The sequence below is a fragment of the Dasypus novemcinctus genome, chromosome 3, assembly GCF_030445035.2.
Source record: "Dasypus novemcinctus isolate mDasNov1 chromosome 3, mDasNov1.1.hap2, whole genome shotgun sequence".
NCBI lineage: Eukaryota > Metazoa > Chordata > Mammalia > Cingulata > Dasypodidae > Dasypus > Dasypus novemcinctus.
Window position 1 is genome coordinate 78,120,790 of NC_080675.1, and position 24,218 is coordinate 78,145,007.

At 37.4% G+C, this 24,218-nt stretch overlaps 2 protein-coding genes across 9 annotated transcripts in view; one reads left to right on the forward strand and one right to left on the reverse strand.

The window, feature by feature from the left end:
• SLC25A21 (solute carrier family 25 member 21) overlaps positions 1–17,915 on the forward strand; it is a 560,688-nt gene extending 542,773 nt beyond the window's left edge. For all 3 annotated transcript variants that reach the window (XM_004465782.5, XM_071213972.1, XM_071213971.1), the window contains 3 exons: positions 10,730–10,911; positions 11,833–11,885; positions 14,956–17,915. In XM_004465782.5, the coding sequence (XP_004465839.1) occupies positions 10,730–10,911; positions 11,833–11,885; positions 14,956–15,017 (297 nt within the window). In that variant the 3' untranslated portion in view covers positions 15,018–17,915. The remainder of the gene's footprint in view (positions 1–10,729; positions 10,912–11,832; positions 11,886–14,955) is intronic.
• PAX9 (paired box 9) overlaps positions 8,887–24,218 on the reverse strand; it is a 28,270-nt gene continuing 12,938 nt past the window's right edge. Inside the window, exons 5-6 of one of the 6 annotated variants that reach the window (XM_023590947.3) lie at positions 19,227–19,449; positions 8,887–9,176 (exon numbers count right to left, since the gene is read on the reverse strand). In XM_023590947.3, the coding sequence (XP_023446715.2) occupies positions 8,920–9,176; positions 19,227–19,449 (480 nt within the window). In that variant the 3' untranslated portion in view covers positions 8,887–8,919. Of the gene's footprint in view, positions 9,221–16,268; positions 19,450–21,979; positions 22,170–24,218 lie in introns of those variants that run through there. The other 5 variants (XM_071213966.1, XM_071213969.1, XM_071213968.1 and 2 more) reach the window with 5 other exon arrangements.

A 24,218-nucleotide genomic window follows, 5' to 3' on the forward strand; every position in this document is an offset into this window, starting at 1 on the left:
ACACCAAGGATCCTCCCCTACCGCAGTTGTGACCTTTCTGTGACCCAAAACTTCTTCAAAAATGAAACCAACAAAATAACCAAATATGATTAAAAATAAAACAAAATAATGATAGTTTAAAAATAAATAAAAATTGAAAAATTGAAAAACTTTGAAATAATAAAAAATAATTTGACATTATATCTTTCATCACTGTAAGATCTGTTGTTTGATATTAAAGTGACATTTCCTTCCATATATTCCTCCAATGTTTTATTTTTTTATTTTTTATTTTATCTTCAAAGAAGCTTTAGGTTACAGAAAAGTCACGTACAGAATATAGGGGATTCCCATTTACCCAACATCCTCCCCTTTTTCTTTTCTCCCCTGTTAATAACGTTTTACATTTGGATGGTTCATTTGTTACAATTGATGTGCAAATATAGAAGCATTGCTAACAACCATGGTCAATTATTAACATTATGGTTTACATTTTGGATCATACACTTTTATAAATTTTGAACATGTTTAAAATGGTCTGTATCCATTATTGCAAGATCATGCAGAACAATTCTAATACCCTAAAAATGCCCTTTGTTCATCTATTCTATTCTTCCTTCCCCCTCCCTTCATGACCTACAATAATGACTAAGTTTTGCTTTTTGAAGACTAAGATTCATAGTTATTTGCAATAATATTGAGGGCTTGACATATTGGTCTGTTTTCTTTTATTAGGCACTGCCTATGTTCTCAAGAAACTCTTGCCATTCTATTTGAGAACATAGCAGCACTCCCCAGGATGGGAGTTTAATATTTTCTTGTTTATCGTGTGGGTCTCCACCCACTGAGATAATACACTATGACAAGATGAACACTTACATATTCCATAGAAGTCTGCCCCAGGTGTGCCCCATCCTATATGCCCCCCACATCCAACACCCTACACCAGTAACCCTCCCCTGCCATATTTGCTAAAAGAACATTCCCAATGTTGTAGTTTTAACCACAGACCTGCAAATCTCCAGAGTTCACCTGCTTCTTCCCCTGATGCTTCCCCCAGTTCCATGATAGTCCAATCCACCCCCCCCTCACAGTCCAGCACCGCTGAACCCAATAGCCTCATTGCACTACTGTCTGCCCATCCACTGCCCAACTACACCCTTCCACCTTATCATAGATTTTGCCCATATAAGCATTGGCTCACAACCTTCTACTCCCTTTCTGACTCCTATAAACCTATCTTCCAGACTCTAGCTCTGTGAGTCTGCTCGATTTGCTTAATTCAAGTCAGTGAAGTCCTATTATATTTGTCCTTCAGAGCCTGGCCTGCTTCACTCAACAGAAGGTCTTCAAGATTCAACCATGTTATCTCATGTGTTAATAAGCACTCCTTCTTACATCTGAGTAATTAAATATCTTCTTAATAAGGATACTATGGGAGACTTTTCCAGCTCATTTTCAGCAAGCAAGGTGTGTAGGTGACTCAAAAGGAAATGGAACTTTCAAGTGTTTATTGCTTGAGTAGATTTTCTGCAATTTCTGGTAGTGGGGATACATCTAAAACCTCATATTTGTACCACCTCTTACTTACAGACTTGAGGAAGAAGGACTGCACCAAGACCACCATTTCACAGGATGTGCTATAAAAGACGTGGAATAAATTAAAGTATAGAATTGATGTGTACAATTAGCACAACTTGAGCACACATAAGACTATGGAACTAACTGGGATAGCTCCTACTCAATGTGATTTTTACTATAGGTTTATATATATCTAACTACTGAGTAATAAATCTATTAGTGCTCAATTCTTTTTGAATCGCCCTTTTATGGCCATGACACTCTCTTCATCAAATAATTTACTAACCCAATGAGGGAGGGAGCAAAATAAAAGAATTCTACAAAGAAATACTTTTGTGATGCCCTGAAAATCATGTGAGTCCTCATAGGCTCACCCTATGGTCTTTAATTTCCTTATCCAAAAGATTTTTTGTCAATCTAGAATCACTTCTGAACAATAATTTTAGTTCTTTGAATGACAACCCTTGTTTAGCATTCTTCTTGACAAGCAGTATCAAATCCATTCTGGGACCATTGAATGCTGATCCTGAACAGAGATTATTCCTGCCAGTGTGCTCATTTTAAGGTTGTCTGGGGAGCCAGGGTGGACTGATTTCAAGCTAGGTAATTATGGAACTCTGTTACAATGACTCAAAGCCAAAATCAAAGAGGGTCTCAAGTTTGGTGTGGTACCAAGGGCAATTAAAAGATGATGAATTACAGGGAGCAAAGGAAATGTGATTAGGGTTGACATGAGGTGAGAAGATTCTAGGCTTTTATGTATATACTAGTGTTGCTCCCCAAATGAAAAGTCCCATCATTGCACTCTGTTCAGCCTTGCCTTGTGAGGAGCAGAAGGCTTCCTGCCCAGTCTCCTAAATCCTTCCCTCCCCACCCCCTACAGGCCTCACTAGCTAACAGATCCTACTCCCCCGTTTTCCCTAACCCCCTTCCTTCTGGCCTATCTATGTAGAATGTCTTCAAGATGCCAAACCCTAATCACAAAGGCCCTAAAGATGGGCAAGGGCTTGCTGTTTATCAAGCAAGCAGCCAGCTGGCCAGTCACAAGGAGGTCATCTGAGCCCATGCCAGGGAATGAAAGGGGAGGCTTTTGCTTCTTTTGATCAAGAAGCATATTAACTCCTCAAGAGCCCTTGCCTTAAATTGCTGGTGCTATCTTTAGCTGCTGGCTAGATACTTCAAATTAGATGGTTAAATTAGTTACAAATATGTGGGGGGTTGATTGTTTATTTTTACTCATGTGAACACATTTCTGATAACCTGGTACCTTTTGTTGAACTTTTACAGGTTGTGGAATGTCACGGTCACCAATGTTTTAGGACCTCTTACTTGTGTCTCTTCTTAAGCCATGGAGAGTCAATAAATATGTCCTACCAAGGAAACTCATGGATTTCCCTTAGGAAGGGCTGGTAAAGACTTTTCTTCAGCTCTGCACTCATGCAAAGATAGCATGTGGTGGACACAGACAGAAAGTACTAGTAAAAGAACATGGTGATAACTCCCAAATTCTAGTACACACTAGTTAGCCATGGGTCCTTGGCAGGTTAACTTCTATTTTCTTGTTTGTGAAATGGGATGATCACATCAGTCTAAAAATGTTTCCAGGATAATCAACTATAAAACAAACTATTAATACTGTATTTTGTGTTGCTATCACAGAATAAAGTCAATACATATACTATTCATTAATGTTTCAGGCTATTCAGCTCCAGTTTAGTTATAAGCATTGTTTTGTGAGTAAAAACAAAAGGAAGTATTAGAGGAAAATAATAAAACTCATCCATAGATGGGTATAATACTACTTGTAAATAAATATTTTAACTATGAAGAAGAGAAGACTTATTCAATAATGGTTTTTAAATCCTGAGAAATTACTGTGCAAATAATGACAGCTCCTTGCCCTTGCCCCTGAGTAAAGAACTAGAGTAAAATAGTTCAAGCTTATGCATAAGAAATGTAGATTCGATACAAGAGTGCTTCTGATTGGTAAAAGTAGGAGGAAATTATGGAAAGAAGTTGGGAATTTTTAATGAAAGAATAGATTTTTCAATAATGTTGATATTCAGTTACATAATTAGTGTGATCCATCCTAAATATTTGACTTAGGCTAGGTGACATCTTGAGTTCACTTCTAGTTCTGTGATTCTGGGATTTTATTTCTTACTGCTTGTCTTCCTTTGCACTGAGGGGTGATTTCCTAGGATGTTCAATTAGAGTTCAATTCTGAGAAGCAAGTGTGTCTCTAATTCTACTGGTAAATGCACAAAGTCTCACAGCTCTTCAATGCTTTGGCTTTGTTACTTCTAAATAATAAAATCTTGGCTCTCTTTGGAATAATTCAAAATTATAACCCTTTGTAAGGAAGGAAATTTCCATAAGCCTCAGCTACCTCATCTGCACAGGGATGTTTTGGGGCTTAAATATACAGAAAGTGTTTTACCCAGTGCCTGGCATGTAGTGAGTGTCTATCATCATTATCTTCTTCCAGTTTTTAAAAGAACTAATAGAAAAGGCAAAATGAGACTCATGTGATTCTCCAGCCAGAGGACTCAGATAGTGAGTGGTGACATAATAATGAGATGTCTTCTGTTGACTTCCAAAACATCCAAAGAGTGACCGTTTTTAAGTTAACTTACTTTCAGTTAACTCATTTGAGGCAGAAGCCAGATACTGTCTCACAAAACTTTGATGGTGAAACCTCAGAAGTAACTTCCCTCTCCCCACTCCATGTTTCTCCCTGCCCTTTATTCACACCTCCACTTCAGTACTGATCAAATTGTCCCATGATTGCTCTTTATCACATACTTCCCCGCCATCTGGACCATTGATCCTCATACCCTGATCTAGGTGCAGGGCCAGATATATAGAGACACCCAAGAGATGTTTTCTGACTAAATAAAAACAAATGAATGATGGATAAGAAGCAATATGACATAATGCTTAAGAACATAGGCTTGGGAGCCAGAACAACCTGAGTTTAAATTTGGGCTCTACCTCTGACAAGCAGTGTGATCTTGGGCAACTGACTTGACTTTTTGAGCCTCGTGTTCTTATTGGTAAAATGGAATTATGTACCCAGTTCATAGGATTGTTACACAATCTACATGTTTACATATAACGTGTGTATGTGTAGTTTAGCACAATGCCTGTCACATATTAAACTCTCAGTAAGTAATTATTAAGAGTAGCATTATTTCTCATAATGAAATTTATGGAAAATGATACAAATACCATAAAATTTATACTATTGTATTGTTGCTATTGATTTTTATGACTTTATTGTTATGGTTATTGACAAATAACCATATTAGCAAATGTGGGATGATTGTTGATAGCCAATATAGATAGAATGAACCATTCAAACTAGGTGACTACATATCAGTTAGACTGGGAATCCCCACAAATGTGCAAAATATATTTTTTCAGCCTGAGCTGCAGGTAGTTTATGTTGAACAAGTTAACCAGCATTACCTTCAATTCTGCAACTTTAAAGAAGCAAAGCCCTGCTTACCAAAAAAGATTTTAAAATACTTCCCAACTCCTCCAGAACCTCTCAGAACCAATGGTTAAGATTAGTCTTAGACTATCACTTATACCAGACCAAGGATCCAGAGGATGAACCGTAAACTGCAGTTAAGCAGTGGTACTCAGACTTAAACATCCGTCAGAGTAAGCTGGAGGACTTGTTTAAACAGGTTGTCCATCCCCAGAGTTTTGGATTCAGTAGGCTCTAGATGGAACCTGATTTGCATTTGTCTAAGAAGTTCCCATATGATGCTGATGATGATGGTCCTGGGACCACATTTTGAGAAATGAATTAGTAAATGTAGTTTAGATGTGAGTAACCTGACTCTGAAGTGGGAATGTGTACAGAAATCTTTTCACTACGGTGAATTGCCTAACAACTTTCATGAAAATCAGTGCTTCCTGTTTTCAGCCCCAATATTCTGAACCCCTCCACTGTCCTTTGTAAACTTAGTGATAGGAGAAATGATTTCATGAAGTTGTTTTTAAGCTCTTATGTGCCTGATGAAATCTACAGAATTTCTCTCCGGAAAAGCCCTCACACACATACACAGAAGCCTTGCTTATAATTTCAGGAGGTTCAGGCACACCTCCCCCTCCTGCCCACCCACTGACCCTTTGGAGTATTAGGAGGAAAACCACGCCCTGAGGCAAAGTCTGTGTGTCTTCTTGGATGTAACAAAAACTCTCTTCTTATACTTTCAGTTAAATCATCTGTAAAATAGGAAAGTTGTGAAAATTACCTGATGAAATGCATGGAAATTTGCACTTAGTGGTATGTGGCACAAAATAAGTGCTTAAAAGTTTGGTGTTATTAGTATTGTTACATCTTCTGTGAGCAGGGAAAGAGACCTTGCTAATCTCCCTTAGCATCTTGAGGGAGGTGCTTGTGGGAAGGGAGGAGGTCAGAAGGGAGGCTAGGACTGTTTCTTCCATGGTGGGGCTGGAGGATTGAAGGTGCAGTCTGCTGTCCTGGGTGTTGCCAAAGGCAACAGCAGGATTCACAGGCTTTGGGTGGTATCTAAGCTCCCACCTACCTCTGCTCCTGACCCAGGACTTGGTTCTCTTCAGCTACCATGCACCCTGGCCTCAGCCAGGCCACGGGCCCCCCACCCCTCCCCTCCACCTCCAGGTGCTCAGCTGGGCCCAATGGAATGAGCTACCTATATTGCTTATTTTTCCTCTGCCCTAGGATCCCAAGTTAAGAACCCCTTTTTCTATAGTTGGAACAATAACGGATAATTCTCTGATTTTCTTTTTTCCTGATGCCATCACTTGCCTGCAAAACTTGGGTTTTTTACTTTCAAAATACAGGTGAGATCATTGACCATCTCACTGAGATGCACACTGCTTTGAGAACCTCAAAGCAAAATTCCTGAATAAAGAACAAATAATAACTTCTAAGAAGAGGGTTGGGGCTTTGTCTCACACCATTGCCACTGCCCTCCAGGCCCAGTGGGCTTCTGGACTGCTGACAAGTAAGTTGAGTTGGTTGGGGTAGACTCAGCAGCGTTTCAGGTCCTAGGGGTTCTCTGTGTGATTCATGGGCTGCTTAGGCAGCAGCTATGAAAGACCCCATCTTCCCCTGACAGCTTCCAAAGAAGATGCACTTTCCTGGCTATATAGTGCTCTCCAAAATGCCAAGGAGGGGTCTACTACTTCGGATGGATTTTGTGCAGTGGTTCTTCGGCTACAGCCACTGGAAGGCTCCTCTAGCCTTCTCTCAATGCAGATTCCACCCATTTTACCCTTTGTCCCCAATCTTCTCTAAAAGTTTGTCTCTCCTACAGAACTTCCCTTTTGCTTATTAAGAGCTTAATTTGAAACTAAACATACTAAACATGACCTTTTTATCTCTCTTTGTGGCCCTGCTACAACAATCTTCATTGTTCTTGAAGCAGCTGGATGCCTCTGACTACTAGGGGAAAGAAAAGCCAAAGATTAATATTCCAAGACCTTACTTCATACCCATTGCATTCTTTTGCTAAAAACTATAGGTCAACAGCTGCCACATCATGCTGTTTCCTATGAGTCTCTTCACAGTGGGGTCTGACAAGCCCAGGCCTCGTTCTGTGACCTTAAGGTCTCAATTCATTCACCCCGAAATATTCCACTGTCCAATTATCTGACCACATGTTAATGCACCCTGACAGAAAGACAGAATTGTAAATTTCGGATAGGGTTCATTTCCAGGCTAGAATATACTGAGTCTTGATTAAGAGTGTAAGGGTTAAGCCTTATTCTTTCTTTCTACAAAAATGAGTAAGTTAAGTACATTGGTAGGCCAATGCAGCAAACATTTATTTAGCACCTACTGTTGCATTCCACTGTGCAATAGACAATACAAAGAGGAACACACGCTCTTATCTGAGCAAGCTCACATTCCAGCATGGATACAAAATACAAAAACAAAACAAACACAAGGTGGACCATAGCAAGAGCAATGATTGTGTTTCAGAGAGTCTTTTAGGAATATAAGAGAGGGGGAAATTGGTTCTGACAGGGGGATCCATAAAAGTTTCTTGTTCAAGGCAGTATTTAAGCTTAAACTTAAAGGAGGAATAGGATTGCAATATCATCAGGCAAGAGCGTTCCAGGCCGTGGGAGTGTTTGAAGATAGGCATAGAGTTGGGAAAGTGTTTAGCGTATTCAGAAAGTTCTGAATTAATCAGTGTGACTATACTATGGGTTGAGAGGTATAAGATTTGAGGCTAGAAAGGTGAGTTGGAAAAAAAATCCAATGCCAGTTTGAGGCGGTTTGTCTTTACTGTCCTTGCAGTGCAGAACTCTCGAGGGTCTTTACTTAAGAAGATGAAGATGTAGGAAGCGAGACCTGGTGATGGTAATGAGAACTTGAACTACAGCCAGGGAAGTAGAAGTGGCCAGGAGAGCACAAATGGGAGAGGCAGTTGAGAGGCTGCCTTCATTTGAGGATTGGAGACATTTAGAAAGGAAGCAGAAGGCAGCAGAAAGGGCTTTCCTTGGCAATGCCCAGTCCCAGGCTGGACTACTGGCATAATGCAGACCATGAGGTCAGGGGAGGAGACTGAACAAGGACTCAGAGGCCTGGGGTGAAGGATATACTCTCTCAGCCAACCCAAGAAGACTGTTCTCCTCCCTAGAATGCCCGTGGGGCTAGCAACTGACCATCTGCTTTGCCTATGTGCTGCATGGAAATCACTATTCTCAAACAGAGGTCCTCAGCCCGGCAGCTTCAGAAATGTGGAGAAGCTTTTAAAAACAATTCCCAGGCACCCTCCCAGAAGATTTGGATCTAGGAATCTGAGGTGGGTCTGAGGTGCATCTGTAGTATGTAAAGCTGCCAGGTGATTCTGACGCACAGCTAGATTTGAGATCTACTGTGGAACTTTACTATTGTGCTGGGAAAGGTGGTATAGAAAACAGCAACCACACTTTCTCATGCCAGGAAACAAGATGATGGCTTAGTGGCCTTAGGTTTTGGTCTCCAACAAAGTGTCTCCAGCCCAATGACCTTCACTGAGTTTCTTAGTTTTGGGTTTTGTTTTGTTTTGTTTTTTAACTTAATTTCAACGTCAAAAAATAAAATAACAGACAAAAGGCAGCTTAACAAATTACAGAAGCATTACTTAGTTTACCTTTTATCCCCAGCTGTGATCCTCAGCAGACTCATCAGGGGATGGGAGAGGCTAGATGCTTCACTAGATCTCCTCAACATCCCAAAAGGACCATGCACATACAAATCATCATTTCCACTCTTGTCCTTAATAAAAAATTAAAAAATAAAAAAAAGAACGTGGCTGTGTCAGAAGGATGACACTCGAATGTCTTATTACACATAGGCACATTCAGTCTTTAGGAAACAGGAAACATAATAATACTATCCATTTTCTGCCAGGGTTGCACAACATTCACAACACTTTTACTTCTATTATCACTTTTATTTCTCAGAATAATCTTACAATACAGAGGTAAAGCTGTTGTTAAATACTTCCCTTTTAGACACTGGGGATACTGAGGCTCTGAGTGATTCAGCAGCTTTTCCAAGGGCAGACAACCAGAGCGGGTCCTGAATCCACGGTCCTCTCGAGCTCCCACCTCCAGTTCTGCTTCTGTGCCATAATGGAGAGGGATAATATAAAGGCATTTTTCTCTCCTTGTAAAAGAGAAAAAAAGGGGGGAAAAGGGGATTATTTAAACACACCTCACTCATACTGCAATCACTGCATTGTTTTCCCTGTTGAAACACCCTGTTGGTTTTTAAATCCCTTAAAACCTATCCAGCACCTGTATGGCCCAGATCCAAGATTATTACTGAACGCTTAGCTTTTTATATTCAGTCACATAGGCGTTTCTATGATGGTAACTGGTTCTTGGTTCAGTTGAAAGTTTCAGTGCTTTCAGAAGTTTTCTTCTTCCACAGAACCTAGAGCATGCAATGCACAGACATATTTTTTGTTTTGTTTTTGTTTTTGTTTCCTTAATTAAGCAGGGTGTGCTTTCCCCTTTTTAGTTTTCCTTCTGGATAAAATAGTATCATGGTACAACCCTGTGAGGATCCTTCTGAAATTTTGACTAAAAGAGAGGGGGGGGGAAGGATGGGGGTTCTCAATCAGCAACTTAGGGTATGTGATATGACCTTACTTCAGGGCAAAAACTGGAGCTGAAAACATAATGAGAACTTCCCAGCAAATTCATTATAACAAAGCATAATGTGAGCTCACCGGGCATAAAAATAGGCTGAAAGAAAGTGACTCCCACATAAGACCTCATTAAATACTTTGATGTCAGAAAGCAGAGCTGGGAGGGGTGGAAAATCAAATCAGACCAAATTGAAGGACCTAAATGCAAATGGAAAGAAAATTCTCCCTCCCTCCCTCTCTTTCTCTCTCTCTCTCTCTTTCTCTCTCTCTCTCTCTCCCCCTCTCCTCCCCCAAACTTCCACCCGTCTTTTTTGTTTCTTCCTTTCTTCCTTTGCCATGAAGGAAGGAAGAGTAAGATGCAAGAACAATGGGTTGTAAATTCTTAAGCCAATTAGTCCAGTGACTTACTACTGTTTATAATGCACAGAATGTCACAGGCTGTTTTGCAGCCACCCTAAGTTGGTTTGTTAATAACAGGAAGCTAGCACTTCTCAGTACAGTGGATCAGCTACATGTGAAAATAAATGCAAAAAACCTGGAGGGGAATAGCAGCAGACCGAGAGTAGCCTTGATTTAATTTAGCATTTGGGGGTCCACACACAAATGAGCATTTTAGTAGGCTTCATGGTGGAAGTTGCTGTCATTTGTAAAATATTCTGGCCAATTAGCTAATAGTGTGCTTGGATTTCTCCTGTTTTGATACAGTAATACTAAGTACATTGTGAAGCCCAATTATACAAATCATCCCCATATGCCATACCAGTCTTTCTTTATGAACTGTGTTTATAAATCCTGTGTGAGGAAATGTGTACTTCAGCAATTTAGACCATGTGTAAAAACATAGCCAATGGGATTGTCAAGAAAACAAGTTCCAGCCTAGGAAATCCTAATGTGTTCCGCTGGGATAACAGGAGGGTGCCGGGGAGTGCAATGCTCTGTTTAAATACATATTGCTTTAGAGCATTTAACCTATTTAGGGCTTCCGCTTCCTTTTCTGTTATTTTATTCTTCTTTTCTTTTAGGATCCAACCTTGGAGTTTTTGAGAAAATTTGGGATTGGTCTTCTCTCAGGGACAATAGCCTCAGTCATTAACATCCCTTTTGATGTTGCCAAAAGTAGGATTCAAGGGCCTCAGCCAGTTCCTGGAGAGATCAAGTACAGAACCTGTTTTAAAACAATGGCAACCGTCTATCAGGAAGAAGGGTAACACTTTCTTACTTTAATAAATGTGCAAGGCTCAAGTGCTGTTAAAACCATATTGTACTTTCGTGTTGATGTGGGCCATTAAGTCCCCTTAAACTGGGAGTGTGTTAGAGACGCTCCATGGACTATATGATTAACTTTGGGAGATAAAACAATAATGAGATGTTAGTAAAATGCTCTTATATCATTAAGAACCATGAGCCACAACCATCCAATATGCTATATATTTGACTTAGAATGCTGAGACGAACTTTTTATTGTACATTTATATAATGAGCCATTGAATATTATAGGCCCTACTAATATATGGGAAGGGGAGTAATTGTCTTCGGACTGTAGATATAATTAGTCATCTAATTTTATGCCCTTGGGAATATTAAATATGAGAGTTCTGTGAAAATAGTTTTCTTTAAAAATCTGAAAGGTAAGGTTTTGCCAATGTTGTTTTTTTTTGGGGGGGAGGGGGCAGTCCTCCCTTTCTGTCTCCTTATCCCTCCTCCTCACCCACATCTTATTTTCAAGTAAATGAGTAATATCTTATTTTTATTTAAACTGCATCATATTTCCTAATGGGAAGACTGCTTGTGGTCTTTTTAATTGAATTACAAAACTCATTTTGTCCAAATACACAGATGTCTTGAAAGTAAGACCTTGACTTACAAGCAAAAACCATCTTGCTGATGAAAGTTATGTTTCTGATTGGAAAAGAGCAGCCTAGCTTGGGTAATAGAGAATTGATTAAGGCTTTTCCCTCATCCAATTTGCTGTAGAGACTACTAAGCCAGATACTGTCTGGTTTGGGATGTGTGTGATTTCAAATAATTTTTTTGGTAAATGCTGAGCGAACATCTCAATAAAACTGAGGTACAACTTGATTTTATTTTCAGAATAAGAATGTTGTTCTTTTATTTATGGTTATAGGTTTTTAGCTTTGTACAAAGGACTGATTCCCAAGATTATGAGACTTGGACCAGGTAATAATGTTTTTATTATCTATATCCTTCTTACTTTACTGCTCTAGTGTCTCTTTTTTATTTGTATCTATCAACAACACAATAAAAGTTTGCCACACTCTGAAAGACGGAAACCTTAAGGATATAAAGTTGTCTATGAGTATGCAAGACACTGAAGGCGTCCATTAGAAATGCTCTACCTTTGTTTATAAAGTACTATTTATGGCCTTGCTGGAAGATGATAGAAGCTAAACTTCAACTTAATTCAATAGGAAAGTTTCCTCGGCCAGTTGCAATTTGAGTGATTATGGGGATATATGGTGGCTCCTTGATAAAGTGAACAATTTTCATTGAGTGAAGGAACAGCCTAATGAAACTTTTCCATGTGTTCCACGTTCACTCCTGTTCCTCCTTCAAACTCATTACAAAAAGAGCAGCAAGAGCCACTGGTCTTCCAGTCACTTCACAGTCACTTGTGCTGAAGCCACAGCCTGGCGCTCACCTTTTCAGGCCTCTGTCAGCATGACCATTGAGGCTTCTGGCTCAGAGCCTCACCTCAGGACGCTAGCCCACAAAAAAACGGGCTGCCATTCCCACAGGGAGAGTCAGCTGCCTCTATGTAAATAAATAAGAAAATAACTGCTGCAGACTCAACCTCCTGGGCAAATAGTCTTGGATTATAAGAAGCTTTGTGAATAAGTATGAAAGTATGCATTAAACCACATATATTTTTTGACCAGGCCACACTCACCTACTTAGACATCCTGGTAATCTTTCCTAGAACCTTCTCGCACTCCACTCCTCTCTCCCTTTCTGTTCCTCCCTTTTAACACCAACATCTTCCTCCCCTGCCATATTCACACTCCTGCACGTTTACCTTTAGATCTCAAGCCAGGGAACCAGCATTTCCACCAACCTGAGATACAGAATAATAGTCTGTAAATTGGAGCTGGTGAACTGTTCACACATTCATGTATTTAGAAAACACTTCCACAATTCCTAATCCATCTAAGCCAGCCTTTCTAGACATTTAAGCATGGACTTTGTTTTGTATTTGAGATTCAGACCTCCTTTCTGTTAATCATTGGTCCACTTCTGTGCAGGATCAATATGTGTCCACATTTTGACTTTGTAATGTTTTTCATTCTGTTAGACATGAAAGGATAGAGATTATCCTACAAGGTATAATAAAGAACACGGGGGATTTTATGCATCTCTGCAAGTAGATGGCGTTTTCCTTCACCACACAGTAAAAACCTACTACCAGACCTAGCATTAGAGAAAATCACAGGCCTGGCCCTAAACCAGAAGGGGATGGGCCTAAAAAGGGTGGTGACCAGGGAAAGGTTAGCTAAAATGGTAATTAACTGGAACCTTAATCCAAAACTCTTAAATAATCTGACCCCAAGTTTTGTTAGAGGCTTGCAAATGTTTGGTTAGCTCTTTAAATGTTTTTTGCATGAGGTGTCCTCAATTGCTATGGTGTTAAGTCCAAGGAGAAGGGTTGTTGTGGACTTTCTGTCCAGGTTAAACAAAACGATGAATAACTAGAAACCTCGTTCAAGGGGAGGCCTTCACTCTATTCCAAAAATGCAACTTCAAAGTAAAGACAGGTAGAAATGTAAGATTTTTAAATTAAAGGTAAGTTTTTTTTTTTAAAGACAGTAAAGAAGGAAAAAAAGGAAACCTGGAATTTTCACCCTTCATTCTAGAGATGCATTCAACCTAATTCTCACCTTATTTTTATAAAAGCTCTGTGTGACTAGCAATCAGATACCTCCCACAAAAGGAGAACTTCAAAGTTTATGATTTAAACTCATAATATCACTTGGCTGAAAACTAATCCAATTCTGCATATTCTTGTCTTACATCGTGAAGAGTAAAAGCAGCAATTATATATAACAACCCTCTGCAGTGTCCCCTGGTTTAGTGCCTGAGCTCTAAGAGGGCTAGAGCAGCTGAAAGAGTTCTAATAAAACTCCTTCTTCGTGGATTAAAAATGAAGATTACAGGCTGATAATTATCTTAGGTATATGGTTGCACAAACATGTGCAGCCTGTAGATTAAAAAAAAAAAAAAGAATGCATATGGTGGCATGTACCAAAAAGCTAAGATCAAAATCAAGTTCTGTGTCTTCCTGTTAGAAGTCAATCTTCTATTCAGGCAGTCATCTTCTCTAATTTGTGCTCACAGTATTTGTCCACATCCTGATTTTGTAATATTTTCACACTGATAGCCTGAAAAGATAGGGATTATCCTAAAGGTCATTGGACAAGCTACTACTGCATCCAATAGAAGACAAAATTGTCCATATACAAATGTTTCTCCCAATGGCTAGGTATGCAGCAGCCTCAGTGCCTGTTTTCCTGTATCATATTTCTTTTGACATATTGAATAGCAAGCCTCTTTGCAACCAGTTATATAACTCTTCTCTTCATGACAAATTGTGGTCTCATACCATCCAACCCCCATGAATAAATTTTCAAGTTCAATCCATAGAGATCCAAGACAGATAAAAGGAACAAAAACTAACTTTCAACCTACTTTTGCTAAGTTTTGTAATACAAATTTTAAAAATATTCAGAAGCTATATTCACACTACAAATCCAGCTTGAACACTTTAAGAGAAAACCAGACTCATCGGTCAAGCACCATTTTTGGGATTTCCTTCTTGAATGTAACTAAGACAATGTTAATTATGGACTGAAAAAGATAAATCCTTTTATATGAAGAATCTGAAGGTTTCTGTTTGCAAGAAAGCCACATGCTCTTACATGACTATATATGTCTATATTTATTTGCTTTTAAAAATTAAAAGTACCTGAAAAAGTATCTGATGAGAAATGATGAAAGTTACAGAAACTCATGGGAAAAAATGTATTTGAGGACTCGAGTTGGTCTTTATTTTTACCCTTAGAATTTTCCACAATAATTTTATACATGTTTGTATATATATGATTGAAGCTAGAGAACTGATGAACAGCCCCTGCCTGTTAAGGTACATGGGACTTCATGGATTCAGAAGCCCAGTGGGAAAGACAATGGTATTTCACTGGATTTGCAATAAACCATCATGTCTTTTCTTTTCAAGGTGGTGCGGTGATGCTATTGGTTTATGAATATACCTATTCATGGCTTCAGGAGAACTGGTGATTGCCTTTGAAGTGCTTTCCTTCTTGAGATAATGGGCAGCTGCTATGCAGCACCATCAAGAATATTGATCACCTAAACTAGGCATACAATTATAAAGGGGAAAACATTTGCTCAAGAACAAAACATATTTTGATAGTTTAAAAATTATCTTTAGACAAATTAAGATTGATACATTAAACTGAGAGAAGAAAGATTATAGGAAGCAATGAAATATGAACTGAATATAGAACAATAACAGAAATCAGATCTAGTTCATGAAAGCAATGTAAGTTTTGTCATATAACTTCCTCTTATAGTTTCTTAATGAAAATTCATTGTATTTGATCATTTTATTTTCTGAGAGGTAGAGAAATGCTTAAAGTAAATTCTTAAAAATAAATCATCCTGTGGCCAGTTCTTTAAGAATCATTCAAAGAAAGACTGGATTTTTTTAAAAAATAAGCAAAAATTTAAAATTCTGAAAAGGAATTAAATTCTCCCATAAATTATATTTAAAGGTCACAAGGAAAATGTTTTGAAGTGTACTAGAATGGTCTTTTTTTAAATGTTTATTTTTTATATTTTTTATAAGTATTATATTAGAAATGTAAATCTGTTGGTTTGCTTTAGTAATAATACACATCTCAGTGATATTTTCCTAAATCTATATTTCAAACTGTTGTTTAAAGCAGGTCATATTTGTAATAATGATATATGAAGTCTTTTTTACAAGTGGAAAACATGAAATTATTTTCAACTATTTCCCTTCACATAGATCTCTTTGAGGACAGGGTTTGTTGCTGAAATGAAATTTTTTCATGTTAAAATCATAAATTGGAATCCCTCCTTCAGCCCATTTGTGCTGTCTGCATTTGCATCCAAATACCTTCGCTAAGAACTCTTTCCTACACCATTCTTAAGGAAAATATGTAGAGTAAAAACTACATTTGCAGATTATTGGTTTTAAGTGACAGCTCAGGTGTGAAGTCTGTTGTCTGCAATGTTAAAATATGTATTATGAAGGGAAAAATGTTTTAAAATAGAATTACATTCTTAGCATTTCCAAGGATTCCTGTACTAACATGCACTCCAAAAAATATCACACTAGCTTTTATATCTGCACTCTAGAATGATGCTGCCTCGGTAGTTAAAATCAACAAAAATGCCTGCATGTTCCAGATGACACCTGTTCTTAACTACTACAATGGGATAGTTCTACTATGAGGATATTTCCATAAAGCATTTTGAAAATAAAAAATAAAAGATAACATGGTAATTATTACATTTTATTATTAATTTAGAGCATTTGAAGTATAAAAATAAAAGGCTTTTGACATACTGTATATACATACACAGCCTTCTGTTGTACATCCTTTCCAACGTATTTTTTAATTTATATTTCAGCCCAATATTCAATAAGAGGGTCATTAAAAGTAGAAAAACTAAGAGAAATAAGAATGTGTGTCTGTTGCACAACTGCAACCTATACTTACAGGTAAATCCTGCATCCCGTGAGAGAAAGTACTGCCTGCATAGAGGCCATGAAATTGAACCTTTTACCTCTCCATGTGGATAGGATGGAAAAGGACCTCTGAAGAGTGCATTTGCCAGCTTAAAAACAACACTTTCATCCTCTGAGAAACAGAGGAGATAAGTCAACATAAAACAATAATAATATTTTTTTAAATCAAAGAGTCCCAACCCCATTGCCAATCCCATTTTCCTTCCCCTATTTTTAAAAGTGGCTTTAAATCATAATTTGCTTTAAAAAGCAAATTACATTTGGGCTTTCTGTTTTCTTTTTTAATTTACTCCATGTGAATTCACCTTTAAAAAAAAGACCTAGGAGGAAAAAAAGAAAAGAGAAAGCCTTGATACCATTAATATCAGATTTTTCAAAATACAAGAACCAGAAAAAAATTATAAATATCACAGTAACAAGAGATTTCTTAATTTAGATAAAGAAAATAACATTTAGGTATGTTTCCATACAAACAACATAATTTTTTAAAGGCCTCTGGAACCACCAAAAAACATTTGATGAGGAACAATTCTGTACCTTATGTCAGGTTTTCTGGATGGCAGGAGAGTCCCTTTGTGATATGGTTTTAAAATCTCCACCAAAAATATTGAACTGATACCTTTGCTCCATTCGATTTATAGTCTCTTTCCTCACCAGACTCCGAACTCCAGATGTCAATGGAGTTTTATAAGATCAAAGGAAGACTATGGCCCTGAGAGTTCATCTGCTCCTTCTGCTTATTCTCCTGGAGTTATAATCCTCTGTTTGTAGCACTGAATTTCAGTTGCTTTAGAAATAAATGCAGTTCAAAGCTCTCCATAAGATATCTGCCACTTGAAAAAAGCAGTCCCTTGAACATAACTTGTGTGTCAGAAATCTGCTTACTGTTTATACCCTAGTGATTTGAAAACCTCGCTAGCTAATCTAGCCATCTGAATTTTAAATGAAGCCATAAAACCGACGTGGTAGAACTGGATTGCCATGTTGGTTGTGCACAGCACAGATAGGAAGAAATAAAAATCAAGTAATGAATGCCTCTTTAACATCCATATCTAGTGATGTGCCCTTTTAGTTATTGCACAGAATTAATCCAAGAAACCACAATATATTAATATTCCAAAAAATGAATTGTATCAATTTTTAAAAATGTATTTTCAAGCCTATATTGCCAAGAAAGGAAGAACTTTCTAAACAGAAGATATAAAAACTGTAGAATTTGCCCAAGAAAATCAATTGTTTTAAAATACAGCACATAAGCACACGCTCACACACACACATATATCCCATGGCTCTATCATTAACATTAAAGGGAAAAATTAATTGGTCTAGAAATATTTATCAGTTAAACTGTGTCCTGTAATTCCAGAAATGAATAAAGGGAATTTGTTAAAATTAAATAGCATTTGTATTTCTAAAACCACCACCAGTTTACCTACATGTGAAACATGCTTTGTACAACAATGTAAACTTCACAGCAAGCCACTTTTACATTCATTAGAGCAGAATTTTCCATTTTCCTTAAATTAAAACATAATTTTGGGCTGAGATTGCAGAACACACAGGTAAGCCAACAAAATAGTATGATTTCATTTCACAGTGGTTTTCTTAACAAAAAGTTCATGTTAAGTGTCTTTGCAAAGCGTTTCACATTAAACTTAAGTTTTTAAGTGACTTCCTTTAGAGCCTTCTCGTTCAGATCTTTTCCACCCTCTTGTCTTTATGTGTTTGGCATGTGTGTTGTTTGATTAGAGCACAAAATGGGAATCTGGCTTGTTTTATCTGGTTTTTGAGTCCTTTGCTGTGGAAAGAAAATGTCCTTCATGAGATGTTGAAACCTTCACTGGATGCACAAAATTGGGGGGCAAGTGCAGGTCCAGGAGCCCACCACCAAACAGAGACAAAGACATTGCCAGAAAGTCACCTTTACAAAAAGGAAGAAAACTATATATCAGGAAAGCGGAGGAGAAGGGACGTTCCATAAAATGAAAACACAAATGACATCCAGAGTCTATATTTACAAATAGAAAATATAAACATTATTGTATTTGGAACCAAGTCAAAACACCAGGAGGAGCTAAATTCAGATATTGATTAGATTCTGTATATATATTTTCCCACAAAATAGGTCATATCTTAAAAATAAACAAATGATCACTGGAACAAGTCAATTAGTGATTGGCTTCCTAGCGACGAATTAAGGCTTGCTTGGTTACTTTATTTGATTAGAGGGTGTAGCATACCTTTTTTCTATATGTATTTTCCTTTATTGATTTTGCAAAATCTCAACAATTGCACGTTCCAAAAGTTCAGGTTGATTTAGAATAAATATACACGTGTGGTTTTACCAAAGACTAGTTTAAAAAGTTCCTTAATCCCTTTGAGGGGTGCAGGTTTCTTCACTACATTAAAATTGTGTGGGCAACACAAATGTCTCATTCAATCGTTAACGTTGCTCTTGTTTTAAAATCCTAAAGTCATGTCAGGTTTTCTGTGAGAGAGGAGTTATGGCAAGAAATATTTAAGTGTCATCAGCACAAAGGAGGTGAGTCCGTAAAGCCAGCTCTCGAGGCAGGAGGGTTGGAGGGCGGGAGGGGTGGGGTCTAAGACCTGGGAAGAGGGGAAGGAAGTGCTGAGAGGGGGAGACCCGGGCAAAGCTGCTGGAGGCGCAATTTCCCATCAGAGCGCGGAGGCCGTGACGGAGTGACTACCTTCTCTGGCTGCCTGCATTCCCTTGAACGCCAGCGACGCGGGAATGTCACAGTTGTGGGGGGAAAGCGGGGTGCCGCCGGCATGTTGCCACCCAGGTCCAGCAACATAACCAGAAGGAGAAGCGCCGTAGGTCACGTAAGGCGACACCTGGGCCGGGGTAGGGTAAGGAGCCATGCTGGATGCTGACACAAAACTGCTCACAGCTGGGAGGCCATTTGGTGCCTGAGAGGAGCAGGGAGAGAGAAGTGAAAAATAATCATTTTACAGTAGTTGACTTTTCACAGGTTCTTAGGAAAAAATAGAATGTAAGTTCTGAATAAGCTAATCATGTTGACTCTGCTTTCTGATTTTGTTTTTAGATTTGACCTTAATTATATTCCAAAGGCACTCACAGTCTTGCTACTCTAACAGACCTACTGCCAAAAGGCAAGACACTGTTCTTTCCACAAAGGTTTTGAGGAGGCAACAGCACGAAAATTTACACTATTTGCTTTTGTTTTTTGGAATTATAGGAAGGAGATACAAGATGAAGAAAGAAGAAATGATTAAATACTCTTATAATGTGCTCAGCTATACTTAATTGCCTTTGCCAACCTTTCCCTTACTTGGGTTTTGTTTGGCTCTTTTGTTGAGGCATTTATGAAGGGCCTGGCATAGCTTTGATTTCCAGGAAAGAAAGACGCAGAGTGTGGGCTGTCAAGTAGAAACTCAAAATGAGCCCGACCTTTGTTTAATAAAATATGGGCCATATTTTTAAATGTCATGTTGAAAATGCCTGTTGTACAAATGACATGCAAAACCAGGCAGTTTGTCTTGTAAGGGCTTTTGATGAAGGTTGGGGATTTTTTCCAGACAGAGATGTTTTATCAGAAGGGAAACCATCTATCCGAATATAAATGAACTGCATATGCATGATTTTGAAATTGGAAAATTTGCTTGTGAAGTTTTTGGTTCCTGTGATGTGAATTTTCAAAAGCCACATGAATAAATCTCTTGAAATGAATTTAAATGTAAAATCTTAGGTTGCAAACAAAATGCAGCAGCTCTGGCAGGCAAGCCTCTCTAGAAACCAGCCTCTTTTGGCATTCAGTAAATTACTGTTGGTATCGTTACTATTAACAACAGCAAAAACACCCCGATTTCTAATCCCGATTCTGGCATGAATACTCGTCATCCTTCTTCATATAACTGAATTCCCCCCCTCAACTTCTACATTATTCAGGAACAAAGAGTAAATCCTATATCCTGGTAGTGGCATGCATGAAGTAACAGTCAGTGTATTAACTGGTGAAAGCATGATGTAAAATAATGGAATAACTACTAGGAAAACCAATTTAATCCTTAGAGTTAGGTAAATCAGACATATATTAATTAGATTATTTTTGAAATTCAGTTGCAACATACAAATTGCTTTCTAATTTAATTTATTTGGTTAGTATTTACACTCACACATCTATGGGGATGCAATAGTGAGGTCTCAAAAACTATATTCTCAAAGCAGAGTAGATGAGTAGTTACATGGGTGTAATTTAACATTATTCATGGATTTCTGACAAAAATAAAAGTAGAGGGGTTTACATGTGTCCTTGGTCTGTGAAATCACACACCTTATGTTCTTCTGTTTGTCAAAGTGGCTGTTCTTTAAAGAATGGGAAAGAGAAGAAAACTAAAGTTTCTTGAATGTGTCCTATGTCCCAGGCACCAAGAAATAGCCAACATATTTTACCAGATAATTACAATTAACAAATTATAGTTCATTATATATTATTGGGTTTATAATAGCTACAAGATAATACATAGTGAATAAAACACAATATTCAATTGAAATTAAAATGTATTACAAGGGTCCCAAAGGGTTATGCTGTATTTTTTTTAACAAAGAAGTCATTGCATATCACCACTGAATACAAACAGAAATCTTATCCTCTTTTTACACTCATGAAATATAGGTGAAGGGATTTAGCCCTTTACCCAAGGCCAATTGACAAGTCAGTGGTCATGTGTTAAAAAATAATTCATCACCTCTGTCTGATACGGGATCCTAGGTAACACTTTCATGCTGATTTTTCTGGAAATTAAAAGAGTTTAATCTCAAACGAAAGCATCTATTTATATAACAACTGGCAAAAGATTCTTTCCTCTTGTAGAGTCCAATTCTCATTTTTAAATCCTCATTCTATTTCCTAACCTCTAAAATCTCTCCCCATGACCACCACCAGCCACTTGAAAATGGCTCATTCTTTCTCAAAGGAGGGACACTTTAAGACTCAGGAGATAAGGATCAAGATAAAGAATTATCAAATTGCAGAAGAAATCTAGCACTAGGGATAATAGTTCTGATCATTTTTATTTAGGGTTCTTCCAATAACTTCTGAGATATTAGTTTGGAAAGGAATCATCCCCATTTGATTATGGAAAAGTGTTCACATCTGTAACTGGCACCTTCCATTCTAGCATTTATTAGTATATTATATTATTGAGACCAGTATACACCAAGGATTTAAAAAATAAGAAGAAGAAAATGGGGAGTTTAAAATTAATTTTAAAATAAATTTAAAAGCTCTGCGTAACATTTGACAATTGCATAAGGCTAAAACATATAAAATACATGACAGAAACAATGTTCCGGATAGCAGAGAAAACTTCTTGGTGAGTTATTTTGTTCATCACAACTTAATTTTTCCTACACATTTTTTTTGTCTTTGTATTTTTTCCTATCTTCCAAAATTACAGTTCTCTCTGAAATACTTGCCTTTATATCTGTCCTTTCCTCTCTCATTGCTTCTCAATGTGCCCCTTTATGTGGGGCTCTTCAGTAGTTCTGTTACAATATCTACTAATCCCATATATGGATCCACTTCTTTTTGCCCAGAGATGTTCCCCCTGGAATATGGGCCTCTGAGAAACCACACTGGATTGGTCTGCCATCTCAGATAACTCTCCTGGCATTTAAGGGGAGGCAGAACATTGGATTTAGACAGACATTACCTTCAGGCGGCTTACTTATTCCATGATTACATTCATTTCCCAAGAGTAAAAAATATTGGTAATTTCTCCCATATTTTTCCCATATCTCATACTTAAGTTACCAAACTTGCTTTAATGTTATTATTCTTATTAATTAGAATTAAATATTCTCTAAAAGTCATAAAGTATTTAGGGTCATTTTCCTAGTGCAATCCCCTCTGTTCCAGGAAGGGAAAGTAGGAAGGAAGTGCTGAGAGGATTGTCCTCATCTTGTAGAAAAAGGCAAGGGAAGGCTAAAGCGTTTGCTGATTTAAAAAAAAAAACAAAACAGGATAGAAATCTTTACCCTTTAATAGTATAAAAATAGCTCTTAGCTTTCCCTCAGGTTAAATTCTGACCTAGATTTTAAAGGGAAAAAAAAAGTTTGCCTTCATTTTAGTTTTTTCCTTTTAAAGTTCAGATTTAGAAATCTAGAAAAATGGTGTAAGCAAGATGAAATAACAAATGTGCTTTAAAATACGTCTGTCTCCTGCCACCTTCACTATACATTCATTCTGGTAACTCAATAAGCACAACAATTTTCTCACTATTAATTTTGAAACATGGCATTAGTAAAAGATATAAATCTCTACTGGGTAAAATAATTGTTATTTATGAAGCAATCATTGAAAGAGTAAAATTTTCCACTGCAAAGGAAAACAACTACAGGTAGCACTAATGTTTGTTTATTCTTTCCAGTAAAAGGGTACATGACTTAAACTTCCCAAATCTGTTTAATGTTTTCAGTGAGGGGCATGTAATTAATCTGAAAAGCTAGTTAGGCTGAGTAGAGACTACCAAATGTACACCATAAATATAGTGGGAGAAAACATGCCAAATTACTCTATTTAATTGGATTGTAAATATGATTTATAAATCAACCAGCATATGGAATCCCCAGAGAAGAGTAAACAAATTTTCCAAATGAAACCCCAGCAATGGGCATGTAATGGAAATCTCATTTTTGAAAATGACTTTACCTAAAGATTCCATAAATAAGGACTCAATCATCAACCCCTTTTTTCATGTGGATCTTCCATTAAAGCCTACTATAAGAATTCTTTTCTCTGAATGCTGTGCAAAGGTTCTTTCTGAAGCAAACTATATTCTACCTAACTTTGAGAATGAGACTTACTAATACAAAGTAAAATAGATCAAATTGCATACCCTGAAAAAAAATAACTTACTTGCTTTGTTGAGTATTTTTTAGAAAAAGATTTCATCCCACTGACAAACTGTTTGGAATAAATACATAAGAAGCAATGTATTTCTAATAAAGGTTATCACAAGAATGAATATGAGTAGGAGTTTTCATTTGACTTGTTCTAAAATGTTAGACATATAGAATTGCCAGTTTTCAGAAAATAACTTGAGCGATTATGTTGAGAGGCTGTTTTGGCAGAGGACAAGATTGGAAACTGTTTGAGGAAAGGGACTTGCCTTAATCACCTAGTATCCCCAGAAGATGGGACACATCATTGGCGTTCCATAAACATTTGGAAACCCAAGTTAGTGTGGGTTTGTCAAAGCAAAAGATGTGATACTCTTGCTTTAAAAATAAAAATTAAAAGTTAGCCATCCTTTATCGTACAACAAACACTATACTTTAAGTAAGCAAAATGAACAAAGCTGTTGAAAAAGGTAAATAAAAGTTCTAACCTAGCCATTTCATTATTTGATTTATGGTTGTTCCATTTATTCTTCCCCCCTCCCAAGAAAGTAGAAATGCATTAGTATCTAAACACTTCTGACTAGGAAAAAAAAAACTGATATGATAACCGTCTGACAAATAGAATTATAGACTATCTTTTAAATTCTGGGAATAGTCTTACCATTTTCTCTCTTGAAGAAAATGCGAATAACAGTGCCAGCTCCCCTACCTAAAATCTTTCATCTACCTATCAGTTCTACATGGCACTCCCCTTATAATAAAAAGTTTACCTTGGCTCTGTAATAAAGTAGATTTAGCCACAAATAGAGCTGTG